Source organism: Xenopus tropicalis, chromosome 5 (assembly GCF_000004195.4).
Source record: "Xenopus tropicalis strain Nigerian chromosome 5, UCB_Xtro_10.0, whole genome shotgun sequence".
Classification (NCBI taxonomy): Eukaryota; Metazoa; Chordata; class Amphibia; order Anura; family Pipidae; genus Xenopus; species Xenopus tropicalis.
This window is the reverse complement of record NC_030681.2, coordinates 127,277,902-127,294,712: the sequence shown is the minus strand read 5'-3', so window position 1 is coordinate 127,294,712 and position 16,811 is coordinate 127,277,902. Positions and strand designations below refer to the sequence as shown.

Here is a 16,811-nt window from a genome sequence, read left to right as displayed (position 1 = left end):
GGTTTAGATAGGGGTGCCCTTAATGGAGTTCTCTCTACAGAAATGGGTTCATACTATGTGGTGCCAGAGCCTGGGGCCCCATAATTATAATTACATTTTCAGCGCTCTATGTACAAGCCCAAAAGACTACACTTTCTGCCAACCCCAATATAAACACTTTGGTACTACAGAACCCCTTGCTGAATGTAGTTATTAGCTCAGTGTTGTAGTTTGAGTTTACGCTAATATTTCTGTTGCTTTCAATCCCCTTCTGAAAATCTTTTGCAGATATCTTAATAACTTTCCATTAATGGCTTATTTCCTTACAGCGCCCCACAAATCAGCATGCCAAGCTCTATGTAAGCCTCATGCTCTGTGCATCCTGTGCAGAGTAAACACATCAGCCAGCAATCGATAGAAGGCTCCGGGAGTGCTGAGGATATAATGCAATAATGCCCCATCACTGCAGGTGTGGAAACAATAAATAGCTCAGATAGCGGATCAATAGAATTACAGTGATAGATGAGAGCTTAATAAGATAACGTTCATTAGCCGGCTTTCTGAGCACTCTGGCAGCAGCAGGGCCCTTGATGCGGAGGAGGTCCACAGTCTGGTGTCACTTTCATTAGGCTGCTGTCATCCCTCGACATCTCGCTGAGCCAAATGCTTGACTCATTGTTGGCTGATGGAGAGTAAATGTCTCTTTCTCCTCTGCCATTATTCAGCAGTGTATAAGAGCGCCTAAAGGAGCATTTGCTTACCCTGTGCCTGATAAATGATCCTGTTTGATCACATTGTATCAAATTAAGGTCGTCCATGCAGAGAAAGGAGGATATAACCGGTGTAGGACCTAGCACACATCAACAAACATGGCCGTTTGTACAAAAATAGGTCCTAAGTGAAGCAAAAAATGCATCAACCATAGCGCAGTACTAAACATTTTTGGCCACTCACACCAAGGCACTCCTGTTAGCCATAATTACCAAAACATGCCAATACAATCACTACAGGAAATGGCTAATCAGTATAGTAACCCAGACATGCCAGTAAGATCACTGCAGACATGATGAATTATCGCTCCATTAACCCCACACATGCCAGTAACATCACTGCAGAAATGAACAATGAGCACCCCATTAACCCCGCACACACCGGTAAGATCACAGCAGAAATTGGTAATGAGCACTCTATTAACCCTATAGAAGGCAGTAAGATCACTACAGAAATGTACATATTGAAAACATTACCACAAACTTTTCTTCTTATCCAGTTGTCATGTGTTGCTTGTCTCTCTGCCTATCTGAAATGACAAAGATGGCAGTGGGTTCCACAGTGGAACATATGGTCATCTTTGATTTTTCTCTATCTTTGAATCAAAAAAAACTTTTTTTTTTTCCCACCTTGATCTAGGAGCTTCAAGCAACAGCGACCAGCAGATAAGGTCCCCCCGGGATCTGGCCCACTGAGATTTTTCCTGGTTTCCTAGTGGGCCAGTCTGACCTTGGATATAACCCCAGAATTACAACTCCTCGGTATACATTCATGAATGTAGTTTTAATAGTTATTTGTAAATATAATGACTGTTGAAGTCAGTGCGTCCTTTTCTATTCTCGGCCCTGGTGTGTCTGACTTTTGAAACAATGTAGCGGTAGCCAGTAAACAGACCTTTTTTCTGACTTCTGCTACATGGTTTCAAGAGACGTACCTTCAGTGCAGAAAGGGACATCCATATTGCTTTCAATAGCAATTATTTTTACAAACAACTTTAAAACCGCTGCAAAGGTGTAAAGGGCCTCAGTTCCAAATGTTTTGCTATCTATTTTAATAACATTTTACTGCTGCTTATTTCTTAAGGGAGTATATACGCACACAGGTGGACTTGGCTTGATGGTATCTCTTTGTGCTGGCCCATATGATGCTGCGCTAATGCTTTTTCTAATATCAAGCTTTTTGACCACTTATGCCCCCTAGGCCTCTGGACCCTCTTTTTGTACCAAGCAGCCAGGCAGTTGAGAGCAGGAAAGTTGTCTGCAAAGCAGAAACTGCACTTAACTGTGGCTCTCCCAGATGTGTGTGAGTGTCCCTGTTTAAAGGAGAAGTAAAATCTAAAAACAAATTTTTCTAGTAAAGCTAGCAACCAGATAGTTAACATTCTAAACTAGAGAGCTGCTGTTAGGAGTGTCAGTGACACTGCACATGCTCAGTGGGCTCTGGGCAGCTGTTGAGAAGCTGAACTTAGGGGTTGTCACAAATTATCAAGCAGAAAATGAGGTCGGCCTGTCATATAAGCTAATGCTACAGGGCTGGTTATTAAATTCTGCTGCTAATTGCACTGGTTTCAGAGCAACCGTGTAATGTAATATAAATGAACTACTATTCAGTCTTATACTGTTAACATTTCTATTCTATATATACAGTATATTGTGAGTGGGCCCCTAAACTCAGGTAAGTGACAGCCGCACAGAGCATGTGCAGGGAATCAGCAGAAAAGAAGATGGGGGGCTACTGGGGCACCTTTGGGGGCACAGATCGTTACTGCTAAAGGGCTGTGGTTGCCTTGGGCTGGTACAGAAGCTCCAAACATAATGTGCAGCATTTCTACCCTACGTCTTTTTTAAGTTTTAGTTCTCCTTTAAAAACTATTACAAAGATTACTTTAAGCAAAACATGTATACTCACATGCCATGTCAAGAACTATGCTTATACATGAGGCCCAAACTGCCTGTGGGTGGACTAAATGTTATTGAGCATTTAATATAATGTATCCCCCAACAACAGTATGTACTAATGTATAGCTGAGCAGTAAAGTTGTCCTCACTTAGCCTCTACTCTCTACTTAGAAACTCTATTGAGACAGCTGGGAAGCTTTTAAGCCTCATCTATGTAAGGTATATCTGTGACAGAGCACTTACAGTATAATAAAGGCTGAATGGCAGCTTTAAGTAATATTAGGCTACAATCTGTACATGAAACAAAGACAGAGGTGTAGTCTTGACCGGCTGCTAGAGGCACCCACATGCCAGCACTCAATGGAACCTACATTCTGGAGCTGTCCAACTGCTAAAAATAGTAGAGATTGCCAGCACACAGGTCCAGCCTGTACAAATAGATCTAAATAAATATTACAAAAAGGTTAGGCATTAGTACCACATTTTGGGCAAAATATGCAACTAATGTGCCACACCAATACCCTGTTTATTAGGAATAACATTTTGATAAATAGAACATAAGAGGGTTAATTTACAAAGTGCAAGGAAGGGTACAACTTACAAAAAGTGAGCACCAACCCTGCTCTGCATTAGGCACCCTGGGCACAGGTCTTGCCCTCCATTCTTCCCCCTTTAATGCAGTGCTGGCAGTGTTTGTTCAGCAGCCTTGTATCAATGAGGGAAAGAAAGTTTGCCAGCGCTTAGTTTGCCTTTAAAAATAATTTTTACAAAAAATGAGGTGTTAGTACCACACTTTGGCCAAAATATGTAAGCTCACGTGCCACTTCAAGGCCCCTCACTGTACGTGAGTCCTACACTGTCTAATGACTTTGAGTCTGTGATGCAATTAAAATAAAGTCCCCCAGAAAGCAATGTGACTGAGTATTAAGACCTATTGCACCTACCTTTAGCTCAAAAAGGCTCTAGTGGGAAAGCAGGGAGCTTTTAAGCCCCAGCTCATTAACACACACATGAAAGTGATTCATTGGTTTAAAGGCTACATAGCAGCTAGAAGCAAAATTTGGCTACAATTTGTACACAAAACACAGAAAGAAATCGCCAGCGCTCGGTCTAACCCACGCTGTAGTGTTGACCAGCTGCTAGAAACACCTCATTTTTTGTAAAAATTATTTTTAAAGGCAAACTAAGCGCTGGCAAACTTTCTTTCTCTTTGTGTATATTTAATGGCTTTTTATCGTTTATAGCAGCTGGTCAACTCCAGATTGTGGGTTGGACCGAGCGCTGGCACAATAGTGTGTTTCTAGCAGCTGGTCAACACTACAGTGTGGGTTAGACCGAGCGCTGGCGATTTCTTTCTGTGTTTTGTATCAATGAGGGTTGCAGCTGAGCCCTGCATATGGGAGGCTGCCTTGCACCCAACAGCCCTGCACGCTGAGCCTTGCTCTGGATTTGTAATTTTAAAGTAAGATTTGTGGCACAGGGACACTATTGTGGCCAAAAGTATGTGCACATATGCCTGTTCAGCATCTCATTGCCAATGTTTTAATTACACAGTTACACTGTTAACATCGCAAATAATTTACTCTACCATTTAAAATTTTATTCTTGAACCAACAAATGTATTTTTAGCTGTAATATTGGTGTGTAGGCGCCATCTCAGTGCATTGTGCCTGAGTCTGAGCTTTCAGAAGGAGCCAGCGCTACACATTAGAACTGCTTTCAGGTAACCTATTGTTTCTCCTACTCCCATGTAACTAGAGGAGTCCCAAGCCGGACTTGGATTTCTATGAGTGCTATTCTGATACCTACTGGGAGCTGCTATCTTGCTCCCTTCCCATTGTTCTGCTGATCGGCTGCTGGGAGGGAGGGATATCACTCCAACTTGCAGCTCAGCAGTAAAGTGTGACTGAAGTTTATCAGAGCACATGTCACATGGCTGTAGCACCCTGGGAAATGAAATATTTGAAAATCTGTTTGCCCTTTTGAAAAATGTATTTCAGTGCAAGATTCTGCTGGAGAAGCGACATTAACTGATGTATTTTGAAAAAAAGTATTTGCCCTCTGCTTTTCTGGGAAGGCTCTCCGCTAGATGAAGGAACATTGTTGTATGATTTGATTCCATTCAGCCACAAGAGCATTAGTGAGGTTGGGCACAAATGTTGGGGGTTGAGGCCTGTCTTACAGTTGACAATCCAGTTTATCCCAATAATGTCCTTACTTTATGCACAGGGACATTATTGTGCTGAAACAGGATAGAGCCTTCCCAAACTGTCTCCATGGAAGTAAGAATGTCATTGTGTGATGTAGTGGCTCCTGTGTCAGCAATTATAGCTCTGGCCTAAATAGCCAATTCAATAATTAGAAGGAATGCCCACCAACTGTAATTTTGGCCATATAGTATATATCACTGTCACACCATGCTTTTTCCTGCCTGCTTCTTTTTTTTAAAGGTAAATTTTTATTTGTTTTACAAAAATCAAACAAGACAATAAAATAAAACATGAGTATTACCATACATTTTGTTATAATAAATCAATACGATATATTGCAGTGTGTTCATCCTGCCTGCTGCTTAATATAAATGCATGTAAGAGATGTTCAGTTTTGTACCCACAACCAGCACTACTACATGTATTTATAAGCAGCAAGAGCAATTAAAGCACAATGCCCATGATGCTTAGATGAAGTTGTATTATTGGTTACACTAGGAATGCATGAAACATTATTTTTTCACCTAACTGTTGCTTAACCTTGGAATACAGGATTAAATGTTTTCTTTTAATTGCTGATATCCAGGCTGCAGGGTCCAACAGTTGTTAAATGTCTCTCCTTAAGCCTGGACATCCCTGCTATTCATTATTATCCTGCAGTCTCTCTCCTACAATGTAAAGCTAAGGCAGCTGACAGAATGAAGTATCTGAAACCAATAGTTTAAAAATCGTTACGAGGGCTAACAGCTTGCCCTTCGTTGTGCCTTTGCCTGACCAGTGTCTCCCTTCCCTCAAGCTAATCCAGCCTCAAAGATTCCCAACTGATTCTAATTTCTGCTCCTGTTTCTTATACAATTTTGTCTTTTTTTGTGTTGCTGGATTCTACAGATTATAAGACTTTATGTTTATGCTTTACCGAAGCTCCTTTGTTTTACGGCACAGGCCATTGATGAGCCCTATCCTCTGTCGGAATATTAACAGGAGAGCATAGTCCAATCAAGCCCCATGTCAATAACTGTCAGCTGTGATAGAGCTGCTGTTCTGGTTGGCTGACTGTAGACACCGGTGTGCCGAGCTGACGATGTGTACTGAATATTTGCAAAACTAAAGGCAATTAGGCGCTGGCATTGACAAATGCATTCCATGACAAAGAGATGTTCGGTTTCCCTGTGATCACAAAGGAAAACTCCAGGTTCTCTGTCTTTGCTGAAATGATTTAACTCTTCGGAGATAAAACCGACTCACTAACTCAATCATTCTACTTTTATCTTTTAAGTGTACTTGGATATTTATGCTACCAGCTTTTCTGAGCCCTTGTTCTTATTAACACCTTCTGGCTGTGCTTACTTGTACTTTGACCATCTTTTCACTACTGCCATTAACAAACCCAGGGCAAGATTTTATTTTCCCCCCAATATTACATTTTTTCTAAAATCTAGTTTTTATCCTTAACAGTCAGTCTAAGAACCTTTCCCATGTATTTGTCAGTAAAGCACTGATCTTTTGTACCAGCCTGTACTGCATTTTCTATCACAGACGGATCCGCTGGCATTTGTACCTGCTAGACATAGTTGCATGCAGCTGACATATTGTACCACATATTGGTTATTCTGCATTGCGGGATATGGTGGGCATAAGAGCAGCGCATTTTTATTCTTAGAACAGATTATCTCACTCCGGGGCAGAAGATAACCGAGCTGTGTGTGTGTGTGGCAAGTGGGCAGCACTCCACACAATATGTTCTCTTATTTCTGCAAAGCTCCTTCCTTTAGATAGTGTGGGTGGACTTTTTTGCATGGAAAAGTCTGAAATATTGTAAGTCTGTATCCCACGCCAGTACGTGACTATTGCATCTGCTGTCTTGCTTTGGAGCTGGCCTAATATTTTTGTGCTTTCTTGTGTTTTTCTCTCTGATGAATAAATACTGTGGGCCACATAAAGTTTTAATCCTCAACTTGTGACTCCAGTATTTAAATGGCTGCAGATCTCTAATGCCATTTGAATTGCAATGGGCAGGAAAAGAGACTGCATTCACATCAGGCCCATTAAGGGCAAAGAAAGTCGCCGTGACTTTTAGCAGCTATGGATTAAGATACAAGTCGCGCATTGTTTTAAAAAGTTGCTGCTACTTATTGGCCCACGTGTCTTCACCCTAAAGGATAAGGAAAGTTAAAAATTAAGTATGCTTTATCAGGAAGGTCTATGTAATTAAAGTCATAAGAACTCACAGAAAAGCTGCCTTTATCCTTTATCAAATCCTTTATCAAAAGATTTATTTTTTTCTTTTTTGTACACATGATCCTCAGTATCAGACTTCCTTTTCTCAGAAAAATCCTTCAGGGCACAGCATGAGTCTGCACAGTTTGCGCCTCTTTACCCCTCCCTTCTGCTCTCACCCCCTCCTCTCTCTGTTATAATCTGTGCTACCAGCAGCAGCAAGGAAGTTACTGAGCTAAAATGGCAGCTACTATCTTAAACAAACACAGGGAGCTTCTAGGGCTGTTCAGCTTTCCATAGAATAAATATAGCATTATATCTTGCACTTTTTTGGCTAATCTATTGGCAATAAAATGCCTTTCCTTCTCCTTTAAAGCTGTGCTTGGCCTTGGCCTGTTATTAGCTAGTATTTATTTTTCCAAGTATTTGCGGCCCCTTGTCTTTGAATCCAGTTTTTAATCTTGGCCTGTCCTGTTGGTCTGGTCCTATAAGAGGGAGATTAGTCACTGGCGATAAATATGCTCCAATGTGGGTGACTAAACTCCTGAAAATGCTCTTCCACTGGCAATAATGCATTGAAGTCAATAGGCGACAAATTCTTTTTTAAACAATTTTTTCTAACATGCAAGAATTGTTTCTTATGCACACAACTTTTTGGGTGTTTTTTCCTCACTTCTATGTGCAACAATTTTGTCTTACAACTTTTTTTTTTTTATTCAATAGGAGCTTTTTCTTGGCAATTTTTTTGTTGCAGAGAATTTTTGCCCAGTTTAATGAAAAAATTTGCAGATGGCGAAAGCAGAAATTTGCCGCAAATCTATGTTTGGGGAAAAAGCCAGTCATCACTACTTGCCCTCACTTGTGTGCCATCTTTTGTCTCATGGTTGGCTCTAGCTGTTGCTTTAATAGGGAGAGTGTCCTGGCCCTGAATGACCTGATTATTCTCTTTTCTTTCTGTTTTGGGCTTGCCATGTATTGTTGATTATTATTGTCCCAGTCTGGTATGTGTTGATACTGGTTTTACCCAGGTTATCCATGTTTAGTTTCAACATGCCTATACTAGTTCTAGTACTAGTCTTAACTGGCATTTCCTTTGGGTTGGTGAGTAACGTTGCTCCCGAGCCACTGGTTGGGTATCACTGGCCTAAAGCCATACAATTGAAGACTTTAGCAAGCCTCAGTTCTCAGGATCCACTGATATGCAGCTGTAGACCTGGAAGAAACAGTTAACTGTGTCAATCACAATAGGATGCTCTGTGGATTGCCTAAATGAAGTCTATTTTCTTTTCTAGTGCATATTAAATATTAGCAGAAAGCATTTCCCTGCAACAAGGGAGAGTGTCTTTGAAAATGGTCATTGAACCATCTAAGGGCAGTGGCACATGGGGAGATTAGTCGCCTGAGATAAATCTTCACTACCGCAGGCGACTAATCTCCCCAATAGTCCATCCCACCGCCAAGAATGTAAATCGCCGGTGGGATGGCATACACATCGCTTCAGCTGCCAAAGTTGCCTCGCAAGGAAACTTCGGACGACTTTGGGAAACCCAAACAACACGTATGCCATCCCACCACCGATTTAAATTCTTGCCGGTTCTACATTCTTCAACTTGAACTTTTGAACTTCACTCTTTATGCTTGATTTAGAAGGGAGATATGAGGTAATTGTCAAAGGATTTGTCTATAAAAACACTCATCTTCTGATCACTGTTCCCACTATTACTACCTTCTTCCTGAAGCAAACAACCTAAAACATACCTACCATTATGCCTTAGGCGGTGTTATTGCTATGAATAGCGTGTTGCTTAGCCTTTATATGCAGTAGTGTTGCACTGGTATCTTTCAGAAATGTCTAGAAATTGTGAACTACATTAATGCATTGATGAGGTGTTTCTATGAAACTGTCTGCACAAACATTGTAATGGATCGGTTCAACCCAACAAAAGGAATTACTGGCTCAGTAAGGGACAATCTATCAGCCTCTGCGGAGATAGCACAATCATAAAGTAGATGGATGGGTCTGGCCAAGATGGAAAGAACATTTTAGACTCGCTTGTTTTCCCATATTCACAGTTGCCAAGGACCAGTTTTATGATTTTAAAGAAATTTGCAGCAAAAAAATTGTGCCAAGCAGTGGTTTTGATTTCTTTAATGTCTGCTTAATGCAAGCCCCTGTCATTTAAACCTCATGAAATAGACAATATGTGGCAAATTTCACCATCTGCTCTTCATCTTTTCACATTTTGAATTTTTTATTGAATTTAACCTTGCCTATTATATATGTAAATACTTCTTATTATTTAGTTAATTAAAGGGTATGTTCAACTTTGATTAACTTTTAGTATGATGCAGAGAGTAATATTCTGAGACAATTTGCAGTTGGTCTTCATTTTGTATTATTTGTAGTTTTTTTTTTAGTAATTTTCCATTTATTCAGCAGCTATCTGGTTGCTGGGGTCCAAATTACCTTAGCAACCAGGGAGTGGTTTGAATGAGAGACTGGTATATGGATATTAGAGGGCCTGAATAGAAAAATAATAACAATAAAACTGCAGCTTCGCAGAGAAAACGTTTTTTGGCTTTGGTGTCAGTGACCCCCATTTGAAAGCTGCAAAGAGTTTGAAGGAAAAGGCAAATAATTTTTTTTTTTTTTTAACAATTCTTGTATTAAGTTTAAATGTACATAGCTTGAAGTTTATTGAAAAGGCAAATAATTATTAAAACTATAAAAATAAATAATACAGATCAATTAAAATGTTTGTTTCTTAGAAAAGGCCATTCTATAACATACTTAAGTGTACTCAAAGGTGAACCACCCCTTTAACTTGCAGCCCTATGATCCCCGAATTATGTGTTCAGCCTCCCTAATGGTTTGGTCTAAATTTAAAAAGAAACTAACCCAATGTAGTGCGCCTAGGGGATCATTAGCCAACTCAAATTTGTTCAAAGCTACTTCACTGGTCTTCAGGCCCATGGATTGGATTAGTGCAGTTTGTCCATCCGCATGATTTGGAAAGCTGTTCAGTGTTCTACCCATGGGTACAAGATATTGGATGCATCCAACGTTGCATGAGTTTTTGGTCTTTCTCACCAAGGATCACTCAAGGACAAGTTGCATTTTATAGGCAACACCCAGGTCTCACCCAACATGACTAGCAAAATGGCAATTAAAGTAACAATTATCCAAAAAAGTACTGTTAAATACATGTTTATATCACTCCCACAAAGACATAATTGAGTCAAATGGAAATGTTTTGACACTTTTAATAAGGCTTTATATCAGACTTGTCCAAAGACATGTTAAAACCCTTCATAAAAGCCTCATTTGACCCATGTTTTGTAAAAGTAATAGCAGGTACTGCCACATGTAAGGAGTCCACTTCACTAGACTTAAAGTGGACCTGTCACCCAGACATAAAAAGCTGTATAATTAAAGTCCTTTTCAAATTAAACATGAAACCCAAATTCATTTTAATATTAACACATCCAAACCCATTATAAAGGCAATTAAAAATCACAGCTGTCAATCATATATTGCTTGCCCCACCTCTGGGCCTTAGGCATAGAGCGGGGGCAGACAGTAACTTTAGCTTTCCATTCAGCACTACCTAAACATCTCACTTTTCCCCTCCCTCCTCCTCATCTAACTGTGTAGCCAGTGCATGGGCCTGGGCATCGGGTCCCCCATTCTGGCACATAAACAAGATTTTGGGGTGATACAAAGTTTGCCTTCATAACAGTTTCCACAAAATGGTGCCTGCCTGCTTGCTTTGAGTAATTCCAAGACCGAAGGAAACAAGATTCATATTATTTATATAGAGTAAGTAAAGTTTATTTTGCTCAACCAACAATATAGAAAATATTTTGGAGTTATTTCTTAGGGTTACAGGTTCCCTTTAAGCTGGCCAAACTGACCCAGATTTGGTTGGGCAAGTTGGTCTCGACCATTCTGCCCGACAGTCCGGACATATATGGCAGGTTGAGGAAGGGTTTTGACAAACAATCCTGAGGTCCTGTCGGACTGCAGATGATCTGTCCCATTTGAATATTTTATCTGTCAATGTGCCAGGCAGGTGGCCATGGGCTACTGTTGGATACTGTGTAGGACCAGCCAGTAGGCGGCCACTTTAAAAGAGAAACACTGAAATGGCAGGAATACATTCCATTGTCACTTTCCATTCACAATAAGGAACTGAAGGAGGGGCATGACCAGAGGTGACTTTATGTCAGCCAGCCAAAATGCCCAAACCTCAAAAATGTCTTCTTGCTAATGATAATGTTTAATTCATCGATATTTTATTAGGTTGATCTCCTTTTCTCAATGGCATCGGACTATTTTGCTGCCAGGTATTGTCTGGCTCATAGCTCTTCAGGGGGTTTTATATTTCCATATTTTCTTTTCAACTAAATGCTCTTAGACAAAGCAGAAAAACTACCACTGCTGGGACATACAAATGTGTGTAGCCTTGTGAGTAGCCATAGTCTATACAGAATTGGGAGAAATGGCAACAGTCAGAGGGCAGGAATATTCACGATGCTTCAGGTTGATCTCTGTCATTTAGCTGCAACAGTACAAGGGTAAGTTAAAAACATTTGAATTAAGATGATGAGAAACTGTTCACACTTGACCATGTTTTATGTTTTATGTTATAACAGAAATGGAGAAATAAGTTACACGTAATTAGTTCCTGATTATTCCCCGTCTTTCCTTTGGCTGACTCCTCTATCTGCAGGCTATTAAAAAAGCAGCATTTTAGTAGCTAAGTGAGCGTGACAGTCTAGGGGTAGCAGTTTTGTTCTCTAAAGATTCCCTGGAGATGTGGTAGAGGGGGTGGAAGTTATATAGATTCAGTCACAATGAAGTAATAAGTAACTGAAAATGAATCATATTCTGGATTTTACTTACATGCTCTCTCTATTTTATTGCCACTTGAAATATTCCATGCCAATGAAAGAAAGACTTCATTTCCCACAATGCTTTGCCCCTTCTTTAATTAACAGTCCTAGGAACAGAAGCATGGAAGGCACTGTGGGAATTTGAGTCTTGGCTGGAGGAGAGCTAAATTCCAATACATTATTTCTGTATTCTACTGTATTCAAACTGAGAAAGCAATTACAAAGGAGAAAGTTTCTAATTTGTCTGTACTGGAAAGTTGCGTAGAATTTCACTTTCTTTTCTTTTATGTGAAAAAAGAAATGATGTCATCACTTATATACCCTTGTCCAACCTGCCCATTGCTTATGTGTTCAGAAGGGGCAGGACAGGTATGAGTCTATATATGAATGTTAAGGGACTGGGGCATGCTGATATAGAAAGTGTTGCATCTCTTGCCCAACCTATGGAAGTTGTGTGTGTAGGTACAATACTCAAGGTAATGGGAAGTATTACCTCCATTAGACAGGTGTTAATTCCATGCCTTCCTTGTGCTTTTGTTACATTTTTGAGCTTGTGCAGCACTTCTGTGCAAGCTGTCACACAGCCTTTAATTGCAATTGGCCACCTATGGGCACAACACACAAAGGAAGGCCTCTGTCAGGCACAACCAGAGCAGAAGAGTGCAAGTAGGTTAGTCGTGTATGTGATTTAAATTGGCACATTGTACCTAGCGCTGTGGCTAGCAATCATAGTCAAGCCTCGTAGACTTTTAGCCATAGAATTTTGGCAAATTTACAAGCCACTACTTTGTCTGCTGGCTGCAACGCAAGTGTAGTGTGTTCATGCCAGGCCAATATCCTGTAATTATGCAGTTTATAATGGTCTGTAGCATTTGGGGTATTTTGTGAGAATCTTTGTGCTGATTTGTGCACTGCTGAAAAGGAGAAAAGTTGGTAAATGTGATATAGATAGGCCATATAATATGCTTTGCTTAGCAAGTTCCTGAAGCACTTAACCATGAAACCACATAATAGTTACCAGCTGCCAGTGAAACACAAATACATATCTGCCTTATGGTGATCAACCAAAATTGTGCTTCCTCTCTTTCAGGCACAAAGCTGATACCGGACGTCTCAAGGAAAGGCAACGGCACAGTGAATGTTCTCCTTTCTTATCCAGGTGCCACCAAGATATCCCATAATCAGAAGAACCTACCAGGCACTGGTAGCAGGTTGAAACTTTCTTCAGCTCTACCTTTGGCTGCCTTATTATTCATATGTCAGTATATATAATGGCTCTGTAATGCTGCAGCTACCTTTAAGAATGTGTTCATAATCCTTTGAAGCCTTATTCAAGAAACGAAGGGCTGAAACATATAGATGAATCTGGTGGTACTTGACTTTGTGTCTCTGTCGCCTTAAACTGAGAAGGAAGAACTTGCAAAGAAGATTAACGTGCTGGGAGCAGTATGGACTGTGGTGACTTTCTATGGAGTAGTCCACAAGTAGCCTAGAAGCAAAACTTACTTTATGAATAAATGGTTTCCTGAACTCTGCTTGTAATACGCAAGTGAAACTTGGACAGATGTGGTGGAAATAGACACATTCAAACCAGCACCTTGTCTTCTGAACCAGCAGGCCCACAGATACATGTCTTTGCACTTTAGAAGCCACTAAACCAAGATGGGCTTCAAGTAATTTAATACCTCTCAACATCTAGTAAAAATTCACAAAGTTGATTGTCAACTTTCTATCTTTCACCAGATATTTGTGTACTTTTCAATTTATTTTGTTTTCTATCCTGGTCTTGTTTAGATAGCTCAATTTCTGGAAAGCCACTGAAAGGTTAGTATGGTTGTGAGGAAGCAAGAAAGGTCTGCAGTATCGGTTCAGTAATAAGAAAGGAACTGATAGTAGACGACTCTGGTTTTCCATTAACCAAAGACAATTTGGGAACTGTGAGACAAAACCTTCATAAACTGAGGGTTACATTGAAAGCTAAATGTGTAGCCTTCAGAAGCAGGGAACCACAGGGCTGGCAACTGGCTGACAAAGCTGGAACGTGGGGTTCACAACTAAAAGAGGGTCAAGGTTACCTACCCCTTTTGTGACTGTAACTTCAAGGGATGGCAGTCACATGCAGTTAAGGTGTTAAGCCAATTTTATTGAGCTACAGACTTGTGATGGAGTAACCTTTCCTTCGTCATTATAGTCCGCAACTCCATTACAACCAGTCCGTGGCTTCATAATATTGGCTGATTGCCTTAAATACACCTGAGTGTTGTTCCTGTGGTTACAACAATAATGCTACATAGTGATGCCTAGCCAGACATCCAGGGAGCAAGAGCACCACTTTTGGATAAACTGAGTGCAGGTGATTTTCCTCTATAGACAAAAAAATGAACCTAAAATAAAAGTTGATGAAACATGAAAATGAATTTTTGGAACATTCCCAAGCAAAAGCGCATAAAGTTTCCCCAAAACTTAGGCAACTGATATTTTGTATCTAACCTTGTTATCCTAATTCTCTGATGGCTGTGTCCTCTGTTATCTGCCATAATAGGTGTGCGATAATGTCACACATGGAGATCTGACAGCTTTTTGCTTCAGAAACATTTCTCTGGATTAGTCTTGGTGACAAAACAGGGAATTGTTCTCTGTCAATTCTGATATATTTTTGTTTGTTGTTTTTGGTCACATAAATTTTAAATTTTATAAAGTGGAGAATACAAAATGGCCTGTTTGGCATTAGCCTTGTTTTTATGGCTGTACCCTTTATTAGTTTCACAGCAGGGTTTCTGTTGCACATGGATAAATGGCTTCACCCCTAATAAGAGTTTTATCCAAGATATATTCAATTTAAATCAAACACAATTACTGATATATGTGGAAATTGCTACTGCATTTTTTATAGATAAAACAGTTTTTATTTTAGGTTTTTGAGTTCAGTTAAAGCCCAGGAAGGCATACGTGTAGAGGAAAAACATCATCAATAAAACCGCTAATAACGCAATACTAGTAAACTGATTTTTTTCTACAATGCATTCTGGGAATAGGTACTAACACTACATTAGTGCAACTAGATCATTATTATCTGCACATAGTAGGGCAGGCTGCATTCCTCTATCTTCTGTATATACTCCAGTAAGTAATATAAACATAGTCATTTAGGGAGTGGTCTCATTATTTCTTATAATATACTGGATATGTCATTGGCATGAATGGGCAACATATATGATAGTCAGGTGCCAGCTATCTCCTGTCCTACGTTAGTATACAGGTATAGGATCTGTTATCTGGAAACCTGTTATCCTGAAAGCTCCAAATTGCTAAAAGGCCAACTCCCATAGACTCCATTTTACACAAATACTTAACATTTTTAAAAATGATTTCTTATTGGGTTATTTAATGTTTAAAAGATTTTTTAGTAGACTTCATGTGTGGGGATCCAAATTACAGAAAGATCCCTTATCAAGAAAACCCCAGGTCCTGAGCATTCTGTACAAAAGGTCCCATACCTGTATAATAACTCAGCATTTCCATGTACAATACAATTCCTTTGTTTTCATATCTCTGTGATGTTGGAGCCAATATGGCTGCTTATCAAGATCTCAGCTGTGACTTTGAGAAAGAGCCATATTGGCATCAAAATGTCTCTCTTAGTCCAATATAAATGTTACTGTACATGCTGTCCATGGTAAATGTGGGAGGATGCTGGGAAGACTTGTACCCAATATAGCAACTGGTGGGCATATGCATTGCACTAACCTCATGCTACAACGAGTGCTACTTTCTAACCACAGGATTTTATTTATGTTAACATTTCTCGCAACCTCTATGTATTTTTTTTGTTGTTGTTGTTTTACAGTTCTGGAGCGTAAAGGGGAGCTGTCACAGCGGTAGACATGCAACTAAGCTGTGGTGGATGTTTAATAAAACTGTTTGCAAAAAGGGCAGTAGAAGCCATTTGTTATAAAAACTCAGTTCATATCAACAAGGCTGGACCATTGTGTTGTGTAGGTCCCTATTTTACATTTACATTTTACATAACAGTATCATTTACCAAAAGCAAATTTCATTCAGTGGTGAAAAGGGCACATTTTTATAATGACAATTAGGGTGGGATCCTATTATTCATCTAAGTAGGACTGTCCAGCCTATGCGTCTTCAGTTGCTCTACTTTTGCTGCAAATAAACTAGCACAATTTGTTTAACACTGGTATAAACCTGCCCCTCTGTTCTGTACCTTTTTAACGACAGTTCCTTCCCAGAGGCTATTATCCCACTGCTACTATAGGCACCATCTCTCCCTACTATATCTGCTATTACACAGCCCCAGTCCCTTCCCAGAGGCTATTATCCCACTGCTACTATAGGCACCATCTCTCCCTACTATACCTGCTATCCCACAGCCACACTCCCTTCCCAGAGGCTATTATCCCCCCACTGCTACTATAGGCATCATCTCTCCCTACTATACCTGCTATCCCACAGCCACAGTCCCTTCCCAGAGGCTATTATCCCACTGCTACTATAGGCATCATCTCTCCCTACTATACCTGCTATCCCACAGCCCCAGTCCCTTCCCAGAGGCTATTATCCCACTGCTACTATAGGCATCATCTCTCCCTACTATACCTGCTATCCCACAGCCACACTCCCTTCCCAGAGGCTATTATCCCACTGCTACTATAGGCACCATCTCTCCCTACTATACCTGCTATCCCACAGCCACAGTCCCTCCCAGAGGCTATTATCCCCCCACTGCTACTATAGGCACCATCTCTCCCTACTATACCTGCTATCCCACAGCCCCAGTCCCTTCCCAGAGGCTATTATCCCCCCACTGCTACTATAGGCA

General features: G+C 40.3%; 1 protein-coding gene across 2 annotated transcripts in view; it reads left to right on the top strand.

The window, feature by feature from the left end:
- The window catches only part of gpc5 (glypican 5), an 85,370-nt gene extending 69,423 nt beyond the window's left edge, over window positions 1–15,947 (top strand). For both annotated transcript variants that reach the window (XM_004917804.4, XM_002933375.5), the window contains one exon: window positions 13,062–15,947. In XM_004917804.4, coding sequence (XP_004917861.1) covers window positions 13,062–13,243 — 182 coding nt within the window. In that variant the 3' untranslated portion in view covers window positions 13,244–15,947. The remainder of the gene's footprint in view (window positions 1–13,061) is intronic.
- Window positions 15,948–16,811: the final 864 nt, after the last annotated feature.